The sequence below is a fragment of the Panthera leo genome, chromosome F3 (genome assembly GCF_018350215.1).
Source record: "Panthera leo isolate Ple1 chromosome F3, P.leo_Ple1_pat1.1, whole genome shotgun sequence".
Lineage (NCBI taxonomy): Eukaryota > Metazoa > Chordata > Mammalia > Carnivora > Felidae > Panthera > Panthera leo.
The window spans coordinates 35052673-35066464 of record NC_056696.1 but is presented as its reverse complement, the minus strand read 5'-3'; the positions used below and the strand labels follow the sequence as shown (position 1 = coordinate 35066464).

The 13792-nt window shown below is 53.1% G+C and overlaps 1 protein-coding gene across 1 annotated transcript in view; it reads right to left on the bottom strand.

The window, feature by feature from the left end:
- Window positions 1–568: 568 nt before the first annotated feature.
- The window catches only part of PLXNA2 (plexin A2), a 207689-nt gene continuing 194465 nt past the window's right edge, over window positions 569–13792 (bottom strand). Inside the window, exons 27-32 of the mRNA XM_042924603.1 lie at window positions 10463–10562; window positions 8989–9179; window positions 7393–7562; window positions 4657–4869; window positions 3807–3957; window positions 569–2615 (exon numbers count right to left, since the gene is read on the bottom strand). Coding sequence (XP_042780537.1) covers window positions 2514–2615; window positions 3807–3957; window positions 4657–4869; window positions 7393–7562; window positions 8989–9179; window positions 10463–10562 — 927 coding nt within the window. The 3' untranslated portion in view covers window positions 569–2513. The remainder of the gene's footprint in view (window positions 2616–3806; window positions 3958–4656; window positions 4870–7392; window positions 7563–8988; window positions 9180–10462; window positions 10563–13792) is intronic.

The following is a 13792-nucleotide window of genomic DNA, read 5'->3' as shown; positions in this document are numbered from 1 at the left end:
TAAGTGTTGGTTGAGAAGCTGTTGAAACGTCAAACTTCCTTTTCCTTCTTGGTGGAACAAAACCCCGGATGCTGGTCCGTGCAGGGGCGTGATCAGAAAACCTTCGCTCGCAGCTCACATGTAACAGGAGGGCGGGCTGGGATTTTTCTGTGGGTGGGATCAAGTCCCCGGCTCACATGCCTCTTGCTCACATCCTCTCTCCTTTCATCGCCCTAAATCACAGGCTCCAAGCTGAGAAGCTTTGGGTGCTATGAAGAGCAAACACTTTGGCTTAGTGCGGAAGGCCAGTCATTAGTATTTCTTTCAGGCTATTAATAGGGTCCAGAGAAACTTTAGCAGAAGTGGATTATCGGAAGAAAGTGGCCTTGGCATGGCTGGTTGTGAATTATAATGAAAAGAGCGAGTTTCCTGAGTATTTTGCTGAAGGCTTTTCTCTTTCCCTCTGTCAGCTGCATTCAAGCAAGAAACTGGAGCTGAGGAGCCCGGGCGATGTCTGCTGTGTGGTTAGCACGGCACTCCACAGCCACACGCCGGGGACGGAAGCCAGCCCGCAGAGCTCCCCCTCCCCCAGTCCTTTCCTGGCAATCCAGTGTGGTCAGCAGAGCCTTTGGAAATTGGAATTGTTTGGAGGTAAATCATGGCACAGAGAAGCTGGGGCCCACAGTGAATTACAGAGGAAATGACCCTGGTCTGGTCTCTGTGGGGCTGCCTGGTCCAGTTTCTCAGCACCGCAGACCCTTGGAAAGTAGAAAGTAGGAAGGGAGCGGTGGTCCTCTCCTGCCTGCCTCCTTCCCACCCCTTGGCCTTTCTCTCGCCCTCCTTCTCCTTCCCTCTGATGCTCTGACAGAGAAGCTGGAGCTGCCTGCTTGGATCCTTGCCAGCGTGGGAGGCCTGGAAACTCTGGTGGCTGTCCCGGTCACCTAGGTCTTGCCACCAACAGACCCACGACTCCCGCTGGCTTTCGCGGTGCCTTTGGACCCGGGTGTGGAGCTTTGGTCTCTTGATTTAGAAACTACACTCAGGAGAGTGGGTCATCCATGGTTTTAGGTGTCAGCAGAAGAGAGTGAGAAAGAAAGGAGCCCAGTGAGAAGCCACCCACTCGTCCTTGAAACTCACGAGGACAGGAGAGGTGGAGAGAGAGGCAGGAGACAGTAACGTGGGGATGCTACAGTCACTTCTACTGAGGCCAGGGCTCAGCCGACCAGAAGCTTCCACACAGGAGCGGAGGGCCGTCTCCCCCTCTGCAGGCACAAGAGAACGATAGAAAGAAAGCGTCACAATCGACACGGCAGCATCTTTACCCTACGCTCTTCAAGTATTGCTTGCTGTAAACAGTGTTTGCTTTTTGCTTTCTCTCGAATTGCCAAGAAACCACGGGCAGACTGGAGCGCAATCTAAAGCCAGACACCCATGTCCCCCAGTCAGCTCCCAGATGGAATCTCCCGGGGGGGCCACACACCTCCAGGCCCTTTCCCCAGGGTGCCCGGTTCAGGACCATGACTGATGTAAGGCGAAGCTGCCCGGTGTCCGCAGGGAGGCCAGGCGTCGGGTCTGGGAGAGGCCCAGCTCTCCGCCGCGTCTCCTAGTAACTTTACAGACACCAAAGGGAAAAGTACCAAAGATCAGCTCCTCGCTTCTTGAGGTTTGAGATGAAACAAGAGGAAAACCCACACAAAAGCCGTAGCAAAAAGCACTGGGCACCCTATGGACACAGAGCTCCTCTGCAGGGATGAGAGCCCACGGGGGTGTGGCAGGTGAAGCTCTGCGCCCAGCCAGCCGGGTTGAGCCCCCTCCACAGCGCTGCCGTCTGCACCGCGCTCTGTAGCTCCCATGCTCCTGTGGCTGCCGGGATAATTCCAGGTTTTCCTGGCCTCTGTTTCGGCGAAGCGTTTCGGGTGAACTTGTGCTCGTTCTTCTCCTCCTCCTCATTTTCTCGTAATTTCAAGGGAAAGGAAATGATCGTTTTCCCTCCAATTTCTCTCAGGTTCTCTTTGTAGGCTTTTTCTGGCATGTGGAAAGAGGAGTCACTCGAGGAAGGGGGGAGGGAAGAAGGAAGGGGGGCAGAAATCAGAATGAAACAGAAGTTGGACGGGATTAACAGGGAGGCTTTTTGTTTTATTTCTGTTTTTTTTTTTCCTTTTCTTAAAAAAAATTAAATAAAGTTCTCATTATTTCCCCAATATACATCAAATGAGTTTTCATGCAAAGCAGCAGTCACAGAGGCAGAACTGTCCCCAGTTCGTGCCTCTCGGCTTGAAGAACCGCCTTCTCTGGGCCCCTGCTTCTCTCTGGTTCTCACTGTGGAGGGACGGCACCCATGGTCTCTCCCTGCGGGAACCGGCTGTGACGAAACGTGGCTGGCGTGGGGAGAGGGGCCCTCCCCTCTCCCCGTGATGGGGTCTCAGGGGACACCAAGCTCTGGGGTCTGATCCCCTTCACTTGTCCTTCTTCTGAGACTCGCAGGGTGACGGCTTGCATGGGTCCCTCTTCCCGGGAACGTGAGGCTCCGTCTCTCAGCTCTCAATGGACAGGGACATGGCATTTATGAGCTGTTCTACCTTGTACGCCAGCCGCTGTCGCCGGGCCTGCTCGTCCTGCTCTAGGGCCCCGAGGAGCTGAGGAACAAAAACAGAGGTGGGGGAGACTTCAGAACTCAGTTTAGAAGAAGCCATGTGCTGAGTCTTTCGTCCTTCTTTCTGCCTTTCCATCCCGCCCTAAGGAGCATGACCTGAAATCATGTAAATGATTAACTGAGTGTATATATGTATATGGAGATATCTTTAAAATTTTTTTTTAATGTTTACTCATTTTTGAAAGAGAGACAGACAGAACACAAGCGGGGGAGGGGCAGGGAGAGAGGGAGACGCAGAACCCAAAGCAGGCTCCAGGCTCTGAACTGTCGGCACAGAGCCCGACACGGGGCTCGAACGCACGAACCGCGAGATCATGACCTGAGCTGAAGTCGGACGCTTGACCGACTGAGCCGCCTAGGCACATCTGTGCCTGGGTGTATCTTAAAACAACATATTTAAAACAATATCTGGCAAGGGCGCCTGGGTGGCTCAGTCGGTTAAGCATCCGACTTCAGCTCAGGTCATGATCTCGGGGTTCGTGGGTTCGAGCCCCGTGTCGGGCTCTGTGCCGACAGCTCAGAGCCTGGAGCCTGCTTCGGGTTCTGCGTCTCCCTCTCTCCCTGCCCCTCCCCCGCTTGTGCTCTGTCTCTCTCTGTCTCTCAACAATGAATAAATGTAAAAAAAATTTTTTTAAAGAAATAAAACAATATTTGGCATATACGACGAAGTGCTAAGTGTTAGCTATTATCGTTATCATTATTATTATTATTACTAATGCTAATTTCAGGTACAGTGTCAATGCAGGTCTTGTAAATCCTCTGAAGCTGTCTTATTCAACCTCTCCTCATGTTAAGGTCCACCTGCGTACCTAAAATGTAACTGACGGATGTGCCCAAGTGCAAAGAATAGCCTGATTCACTGTTTAAGAAGGAATGAAATTAATTGTCCAACACTTTGAAAGGAAAAATAATTACATCATCAAAGTCTTGTTTATTATGTTACCAAAGAGTGAAAGACAATGGAATGTGTAAGAAAGCATTGGATGAGTTGGAGACGATAAGGCTACCTTCTAAGGGAATGGTGATGGTTTTTGAGCTCATGGGTTTTTGATTCCATGAGTGTTTTCTCTAAATTACCCTCTGTCGCTGTTACTTAGAGGCTGGACCAGGCGTTCTGTTTAACTGCCTTTCTGGCTGCGTGTCAGTCTCTGTCCCCTCCAGGGCCCTGCCTTACCTCTTCGCTATATTTGCTGACGTAGGAGTAGATCTCATTGAGGGCACTCAACATGTTGAACTCCACAGCATGCAGACGGGACTGCTCAGCGAGGTAGGCGTTCATGTCCTGGTCACTGATGGCGGGGAGCTTGGCAATGTCTGCATAGTATCTGCCATAGAGAGGACAGACTCCGTAACGGGGACCTGGCACACATTTGCCTACATTACTCCGACCTCGGGCCCCTCGAGAGCACTGGATGTCCCCAGTTACTCCTGCCTCCAATGTCTCTTTTGATGTGTTTCCTCTGGCCTCTTGCCTCAAGCTAAGGGCAAGGCCTGGAGACTGTTGCTCAGGAGGCCAGACTCCATCCAGCTCTGAGCTCCCACTATAGTGGGATAATGCATTTTATGCACCCCAGAATGCATAAAAGCCCAGACTCTGACCAGACTCCAACCAAACTCCTTGTATTCCAATCCCAGCTCTACTCCCTGCTAGCTGGGTGACCTTGGGCAAGTTACTAAGCCTCTCTGTACCTCAATTTCCTCATTAGTCAAATGGCGATGACAATAATACTTACTTTGCCACTCTGTTGGATATTATCATGAGATGATGCATAAAAAGTCTTTATCACAGGACTGGTTGCTTAACATGTGCTCAATAACAGGTAATCAGAATGATAATGATCTGAGCTCCAAGGGCACAGGGCTTCCCCTCCTTCCTCTACCAGAAAGCTTGGACAAGGGGGAAGGAGGGGAACCTGAGATCCGAAGGTACCTCAAACACGGTTGTGAGTCCTCAGTGAAGCCCACAGCGTGGGGAACGGAGCAGACAGGCAGGGGTGTGGGCCTGTCCCAGGGAAGCTACTGACCTCTCCACCCAGCTCTTGTAGCTGGGGATGTCCTTGGCATAGAGCAGCTTGTTGGAGGGGGAGTCCTTGCCCAGCCGGTGCTCTGATGTGGAGCAGGAGTCCATGAAAGTCTGGGCCACCACGGACAGGCAGGCGTCCGTGATGCTGCCCTTGTGGATGTCGAATACAAACTGGGGGTTCTTGATCACGTTCACCCAGAAGCGCAGAGGGAGGCTGTGGGTAAAGGCAGAAGGGACCCTGAGGGCCGAGCCTCCGCCGTGCCCCTGGTGTCATCCACTAACACTCCTCTCCTCCTTCTACAAGTGAAACCTCTCTCTCCCAAGGGCAAGGGAATGTAATCACAGAGGACTGGGCCAGCCAGGGCTGCTAATTTAGCCTGATTCTTGACCCTGGGAGAAGCGGAGAGGCGCCATTGTACCCTAACGGGGGGGCCGACCCTGATCCCTACCGAGAGGTAGCTAGACGGAGGTGGGTTCTGTTCCCTCCCGGCAGCCTTTGCCAAAGGCTCCCAGGCCCCCAGGGAAGCCTAAGTACAGAGAACTGCACGGTTTTCTCAGAGCTTCGAACAAAGCCCCCAGACTCCTGGAGTCCCTTTACACAGTGCCATGGCCGTCATCCGGAAGGACGCAGCCAGCAGCCCCAGGCGCTGCCTCGGAGCCCCACAAAGGGCGCCACCTGCACTCCTGCCCAGCCTGGCCCCCTGCGCCACTTCCCAGGGCAGGCCAGGCCCGGTGGGTGGGGCTGAGGAGTGGGCCCCCCAGGGGGCGCCTCTTTCAGGGCTCTCCCCGGGGCTCTCCTCTATCTGGGCAGGGGCAGAGGGAGGAGAGGAGGCCATTGTGGGCATGCTGGGAACGACTCAGTGTAGCTCAGCGTTTTCCCACCCCAAGAGGAACTGATCAGTCGTTAGGAGTGTTCCTTCTGCGGCTTGGGAAGTTACAGTCAGAGGAGAATGAGTTTTCTCTGCTCCTGAGGCCATAAGGAGGAAAAGCCCATTTACTCCCCTTCAAAATCAGAACAGCTGCTGTTTCTGTGCCTTTTCCAGCTTCTTCTCTTCCAGCTGCCCGCAGGGCCTTAACTCCCGGGCTCCTGTGTGAGTGAGCTTTGTTCCCAGGCTTGTCCTTCTGGCCTGAGACGGCGGTCCAGAAATCCAGCCTACCTTTCTTCTCTCCTTCATCTTCTCTTGACCCTCAAGCGCCCCAGACTTTCCCAAACGCCTCAGTCATGCCAAGTCTTGGGAAGGGCAACTTTGCCCACTCCAAACACTTCCATTACGATTTCTGCTTATCTTTCAAAGGACGACAGGATCAGACACTGTCCTGTAGCCAGGAGAAGCTGCCTCGGCCGAGAGGTGACTCATCTGTTCCACTCTCCCTTCCTCTGGCAGCTCTGGGGAGCATCTAATATTCTTTCCTAGGACATTAGCTGTTTGAGGTCTGGAGAAGGGGACTCTTCCTGCCACAACCCCAGGGCAGGGCATTTCTATGACGGGGGCCTGTTTGGCAACAGAAGGCAGAGAGACGGGGATAATCCAGAACTTTCTCTTCATTTCCCTGAAACCGCAGCACTGGGCTGGGGAGTCTTCCAAAGCAGAGGAGACAGGCAGGGCTCTGCCCCCGGGAATCCAGACGAAAGGCCTGCCCTGCTGAGGCGCGCCGTGGGCTTCTCCCCCGCGACCACCGGCCACCGGAATCTCCCCATTTCACTATCCTGTGATCAAAGCTGCGGGCTCCAGAGGGCCAGCAACCACCGCATCTCGGAGAAGAAAGGATTATATGGGATGGGGGCTGGTTTTTTCCAAAGTGTTTTGCCGGTTGCTAGGATTTTTGATTCCCAAATAACAGCCGGGGCCCATCTGTGTCGGCTCTGTTTTCTGAGGAGATCGCTGACTCCAGACAGCTGTGCGGGCTGCCTGCCCAACCCACATGCCTGGACCTCCGCTCTCCCCTCTCGGTGCTCTTTCCTGGAGGAAGGTTTTTGACTCCGGCTCTTGGCCAGGCCCCGTCTGACCTGAGAGCCAGTCCTTAGCTTGGCTGGCGATGCGGGTCTAAAACCGAGGAGAGAAAAGTCCTTTGCCAGGGGCCTGTGGGAGCCGCTTGTCCCACCGCGTTCTGGCTGCCGAGGTTACCTTAGGGAAGAGTCACGCCTGCAGGACACCCTGCCCGCTGCTTCCTGAAAGCCATGGCGCCGGGGTAATAACTTGGCCTTAAGGGATCAAGTTTGCAACGACATCCTCCCGGTTGGTGGGCTCAAATCTATAGCAGGTGCAAGCTCTCTCCCCGGGGTCTATGCTCAGTTCAGGGCTTCCCCGTCTCAGGAAGGGCCGTGGGTTCTGCCCCCCTCAGAATGCCTGACGCTGACTGGCTCCGTAGCTGTGCAGCTCGGTCCAAAGGTGGCTCCTTATGTAGGTTCCTCCAGCATCCTTTCTTGAGAACCAGAGGTCTCAGGGTCAGGGAGGAAGTGCTCCCTGGGAAAGGATCTCCACCGGAAAGGGCAGAGCTCAAGCACGCGTCCCGGTGCCGGGCCCGAAGCCAGGCGGGCCCCACTGGGCGCTGGCAGCCCGGGGACCGTGTTGGGGATGCAGAGCAGCATATGTGCGCTATTTGTTCTAGGAACCTCAGAGTACCCGGCCCCGCGAGGAACGGGCTCCCCGCATCTCCCGGGTCCGGGCCGGTCCCACCTCCCACACCTCGCGGCCTCTCCAGGCCGCAGCTCCCCCTGGGCCCCCCGAGGGCTTACCAGTTGCTTTTCCAGGTGTGCCGCACATCTGTGTCATGGATGCCATGTCTGTCCGCCTGCTCATCCAGGAAGTCAAACATGTACTTGATGGCCAGGGGGAGGGCGCTGCCCCGGTGCACAGTGCTGAACAAGGTCTCAAACAAGTCGTCCACGAACTTCTGCAGGGTGCCCTGGGGGAGGGACGGTGGGAGAGTATGAAGGGGAGGGTGGGGGAGGGTGGGGGTGCAGGCAGCAGACGGGCAGACCAGATGGTGCCTTGGACTGATCCCGCCTTGGAAATTTGTCTGCGGCACCAGGCTGCGCAGACCGTGTGGTGGGGGGGTGGGGAGGGAGGGGGCTGCGGGGGTGTCGGGGAGGGGGGAGGGGCTGGAGAGGCTACAGATTCCTGGGAAGAACCTCTCCTCCAACTGGCAGCCACATGGCACGTGTATGCTTGTGTCCGTGCCGGGCGGGCGTAGGCACAGGGTGTTGGGACGGGAAGACCGTGAGTCCTCGGAGCCCAGGCTGCCCACAGGGGATGGTGGGCGCACGCTGGGACGAGAGGGTGTCTGCGGAACAGCCTGGAGGACGATGAGCCTCCTGGCAGGACGGCAACGGGTCTGACTGAAAGGAGTGAGGAGGTTTGTGGTATCAGTGGCCTGGGATCAGTGGCGCCTGGGAGTGGGTGCTGCGGGTAAAGGGTCCAGATCCAAGGACAGCCAGGCCCAGCCTTGACCCACGGGGCCCTGGAGGATCTCTGGGCAGGGACAAGGCCGGGCCTGCATCCCACAGTTGACAGGTTCAAGGAACACTTCTGACGGTTAGGTAAACGTCCAACCTTTTTTCTGGTGTCCTGTGTTCGTCTCTTTATCAGCATATTAGCAAAAGCAAAATTGGAGACACGTGGTCCGAGGGTGTATTTCTATGTCATCTTTGGGAGCGAGTCTGAGAGCTGCAATCTGGATGCCACTGCGTTAGAATTTCAGCGGCATTTCTGTGGGGTCTGTGGTGGAGAGCATTTGAAATCTGACCTGTGCTGGCAAATATGAGCCACATAATTGCCATCCTTACAGGCGTATTTGTTCTCCGCGAGGGAAGCTGGAAGACGGCTTTTAGATCACAGCTTCCAGCACCGTGGCCCCCTCACTTCCATCAGCACTCGGGGGCAGGTGGGACGGGATGGGGAAGGGGGAGGCTTCTCTCCAATTATTGGCAGGTCCAGGCCTTTATGCTTTCCCTCCCGATGTGGCCGGAAAGCGGGTAGAAACGGCAGTGGTGGTGGAGGCTGGCATATCCAGCTGACATCGATACGAAACCCTAACTTTTTCCTAAAAGGTACAGGCACCCAGAGCCGAGAGAGCAGTTCCTTTGCAGAGTAATGGTGGTCTTGATGGGCCAGGGGCAATGATATTGTTGCAACCGTTGCCAAAGGGTAGGGGAAAAACAGCAGTGGCCCGATCCTCTGGAAAGCCTGCTCTGGGACCTGGGTCTGATCGTCTGAATGGGTCCCCTGAAAGCACAGACTCCACGAAAGCCTTCTTACGCTGGTGGGTGGGTGGGGTGGGCAGGACATACCCCTCTAAGGAGACCTCCCGGGTTGGGGAGAGCAGGAGTTACCTTGGTGGCCAGTAGCCGGGTCAAGTAGATCTCAGACACCATCTTGCTGCCCCGGTCACCCTCCTTCTGGTCCCCATGGTCATGGTTCTTCACCAGATGCCACACCTTAACCCCACTCTCCAGGTCTGGGGTGATCATAGGGGCTCGGGACCGCAGGCTGTCGGGACTGCCGGTGTACCTAAAGGAGGAGTCTGAGGAGAAGGGGGCAGTGGAGGCCCATGAGACACTGATTTCGCCATGCTTGCTTGTAGAATCCTTCTAGAATCTCTGCCCGCCTACTGCACTCACTCAGAATAAACTACTTGCGATTGGACGGGGACCCTTGGGACTTCATATGTGGTGGGTTATTGTAGGGATCCTTGGTTGGCATGATGACAGAGGAGACTGAAACCCTTTCTTTTAAAATAAAATTCAGGGGCACCTGGGTGGCTCAGTAGGTTAAGCATCCGACTCCTGATTTCGGCTCAAGTCATGATTTCATAGTTTCAAGAGTTCAAGCCCTGCATCAGGCTCCTCGTTGACAGCTTGGGATTCATTCTCTCCCTCTCTCTCTGCTCCTCCCCGACTTGTGCACGCTTGTGTGTGTGTGTGCACGTGTGCACATGTGCGTGCACGCTCTCTCTCTCAAAATAAACTTTTAAAAAAATTTTAAAAATTAAATAAAAAAATTAAAACGAATTAAAAATAAAAAGGAGTTTGGAAATTCTGTGAGTTGGAGACAGCCTTGCAAATATGGGAGCTCTCCTCCCCTGATGCTTGCACGGCAAAGAATAATCAATAGGTAATATGTCAGCCGAATATTTTCATAGGGGCTTTGATTGAAACTCTGGGTGCTAAGAAGCTGTAACTTATAATGCTCCCTCTTGGGAGTCAATGGGTCCTTCTTACTTGGAGCCTAGAATATGGCACTGCCTAAGCCATTTTTGGAGCCACTGGACTCGGTCCTTGAGCTGGAAAACCCAAAGCCTTCCTGCATATACAAAGCCAGAAGAAATGGAGCAAGAGAGGGTGAAGCGAGGTAACCTCATGGCCCAGCAGGCACTGGGGGCCCTTGTGCCCTCGGGGGTGGATAGGCCAGGATGGTCAATTACTTGCCAAATTGGGACCCTTTTGGGAGTAAAGGGGGGCTAGTAATAACTCAGCCAGGACAACAGGTACAAATTGGGACTGGACCAAGGACTGGCATGTGGGAAACACCACCCAGGAGCCTCCCTGATTCTGGGCCCCTCAGCCTCCTTCAGCAGGTGCAGGCTGTCAAAGGAAGGGCACGTGGTGTGCCAACTCCCTCAGCTCTGAGGACGCAGCCGTGCCGGGAATGACCGCACTAGGGGGAGGGAAGGAAATGAGCGAACGTCCTTGACTGGACAAGGGCAGCTGCGAGGGCTGCCTGCTCATCCAAAGGGCTGGTGAGAGGTCCGTGGTAGATCACAGAAGCCGCCTCCAGGCTGCCCAGGCTGCCTTTCCAGGTCCTCACCGTATCTGCTGATGGATGTGCGCGAGATGCTGGCAGACGCAGGGATGTTGTAGGAGGAGGTCTGTTTGGGGACCAGAGCCACCACCGATCTGTCTGACACCTGAGAAGGGTAGGAAAGGTAGAGTGTGGTTGAACCGGTAAAGTGAATTATCAAGTACTTCTAGAAGGTAACGAAGGAGGCGTGGGGTAGAGCACAAGGAGTTCAGGGATATCGAAGATACTATGGTTGCTACTCGCCAATACGTCCAACACGGTAGTTGTTCGCCACCTGTGCTAATCGCGCACTTGAACTTCAGTTAGTCCGAACGGAGATACATTGTAAGTGTCTAAACTATAACACGAGCTATTATGCTATAAACGCATAATATACGCTGGGTTTCAATAGCTTCGCATGAATGAAAGAACACAAACTATCTCATTAATAATTTTCATATTGATTCCATGTTGAAATCATATTTATCTTAGAATCAATTAGGTTAGAGAAGATATATTGTTAACATCAATTTCATCGGCCCATTTCTACTTTTTAAACGTGGCTAGTAAAAACTTTTAATTTACACATGTGGCTGGCATTATATTTCCATTGGACAGCCCGGGCTAGACTGAAGCCTCCCTTCAACGCCGTGAGTTCGCACGATTATTACCATTTTACAGATGAGGAAATTGAAGCCTAGAGGGGCTAAGCAATGTCTTCAAAGCCACACAATGAATACATGGTACAGCCCATCTTTGTAGCCAGGTCTGTCAGGCTCCAGAGCACATGTTCTCCTCGTCATATCCTAATTTGGGATTTCATTTCAAGTCACCCTGGTCTGCAGCCCATTTTCCCTTTTGGCTCTGATTTCTTCTCTGGCCAGGGTCCTATAAAACCACCTTGAGGGGTTCCACCAACAGGGCAACTGCTCTCGAGGAGGCAGAGAGAGAAAGGCGGCTTGTCGCTCTGTCCTCTGTGAGGGTACCCAGGCTCAGCACCCGGCCTGGAGGGAAAGGGCTGATAAATGACAAGCCATATTGAAGACATTTGGGGCCATTTTGATTTAAGATTACCCTCCATCCAATAAAAACGGAGAATCCCCAGAATCGTGGCGATCCAATTAAACCCCTAACGCAGAGGGAATAAAACAGCTATAATAATGTTATGGGCCATAAAACATTCCTATTAAACCATTTTTTATTTTAACAATTTTTATGAACTTTATAAGTTTGATTTATAGCTGCACCAGTCGTAAAACCATCTTTCTGGGTCTTAAATTGTCAGTCCCTCTCTCCCACCAAAAAAGAATTAAATGTTGGGAAGTCAAACTATAAATGAACATTAGTGCTAACGAGATTCCCTGATAGCCGGTTTTAGTAGTGGTGTTTAATTTTACCCTCCCTATAAATCTGCGGGAACCCAGGAAGTTTTTTAACATCTCTTTGTTAATTAAGATTATGCAGATTTTCTCCTGGAGGGACTTCCAGGACCTTTGACTCCAGGGAGAGTAACAAGGGGGCGATGCTTTGACTTGATGGCATAAAGCTGAAGGGCCCTTTGCTCTTTACGGCATCTGGAAAGTTCCAGTGCCCCGTTACTCCCCAGCCGGGGTGGCTCCCTGGACTGCCAGTGGTCCGCACCATCGGTACCGGGTCTGGAACTGAGGGGAACCTCTCCACCTCTGTCCTTCAGGAACTCTCCTTGCAACTGGCAGTCTAGAAACGATACTCTGAAAGCCTGGCAGGGGCAGGGGTTTATACTCCCAAGAAGAACAGATGATGCTCTCCACGTGTGGTTTGTTGTCACCTAAAGGAAGATTCACAAGGTGACGCGAATGACCACAGTTCAATTCAGTTCCAGGTCTCGTCACTAAATCTCTCTCGTCTTCAGTGCTCGGTCGTTCTTTCTCTTGACTGACAGGCGGTGCAAATCCACGGTCAAGATGCTTGGCTGGGTCCGACCTCGGCTCTGCCATTTACTAGCTACGTGACATCAGGAAAGTCGGTTAACCTCTCCGTGTCTCTGTCGTCTCATTTGTCGATGGGGATACTCATGGCATGTAGGTGTATCATGAGGCTTAAAGGGGTCAGGACACAAAAAGGCCGACAGCAGTGCCTGGCGCCCAGTGGGCACTCGGTAAGTATCGGCATTAGTGTGGTTATTATGGGCATCACCATCATCATCACAGTCTCCCAAAGGGAAGAATGATGGCTGGTGTTTCTCATCACTCTGGGCCAGCATGTGGGAAGTACCTTGCACTCGGCAAAGCTCAGTAAATATTTGAGGAACGAATGAATACATGAATGATAAATGACATCAGGGAATTGGAAGTGCTTTGTATGATGAGCACTGTAAGAACAGAACATTCCATTCTGATTGGAAGCCTTAGGATGGACGGCTCAGGAACAACCGTCAGGGCATCACAGACAGAAAAGAAAGGGCTCACTCCTGCCCTTGAGAAACTGATGATTTGAAGGCACAATGCTATTTTCTTTTGCGCTTTCTTCTGCCGTTATAACCAGCTCATTACAAGTGCTCTACAGGACGCATCGGCACCGTGTGAGCGGGATGGGGGCGGAATCAACAGGGAATGGCTATAAGTCTGCCTCCCGCGTCCCTCACCCGTTATTTCTAATTCTTCCAACCACCCTCACAAGCCCTGGCTGTCATCTTCATTTTACAGATGGGGAGCCCAGGTTCTGAGAGGTGAGAGTCACACACCACCAGTGAGTGCAGAAGCGGGGGTTTTAATACAGCTTGAAAAGCCTTTACTCTTCTCAGACACCACACTTCCTCTGTCTGGGGCTGGGTGTGGTCAGGGACCCGGCACAGTTTACGCAGGCCAGTAAAGCGGATGGAGCCTGCAGAGGAGCGTTTCTGGGGCTGCCCCCAGTGTCCCCCACTAGCTTCCTTTGTGCTTCGGAGCCTCCCAGCCAGCTCCTATTGGCCTTCAGGACCCCCAGTGGCCTGGCTGATGGCAACCCGGTGCCTGCCAGTCCCTCCGCACCCTCCCTGTGTGCGGCGTGGACCTGGGAGGATGTTATTAATCAGGCAATCCCTTAGGGTCTCACAGCCTGCGGCGCTTCCTCTGGTTGGTTTAATTTCCCTCGGTGTCTCTCATTTCCAGCTTCTATTTCAGTATTTTTCCTGAGTCCCAACCAGCCTACCTGTGCTTAATCTTACAGAGACCCCCAGCCACGAGAGCAGTCGTTACCATGGGAGGGAAGGGGAGGCAGGAATAGATACTCCTGGATCTTTTGTTCTTTTGCCGGAATTTTTTTTTTTTTTTTTTTGACTGTTCATTCATTCAGTGCATCTGCCTCTGTGCTGAACACTTTACTGCACTGAATCGACTT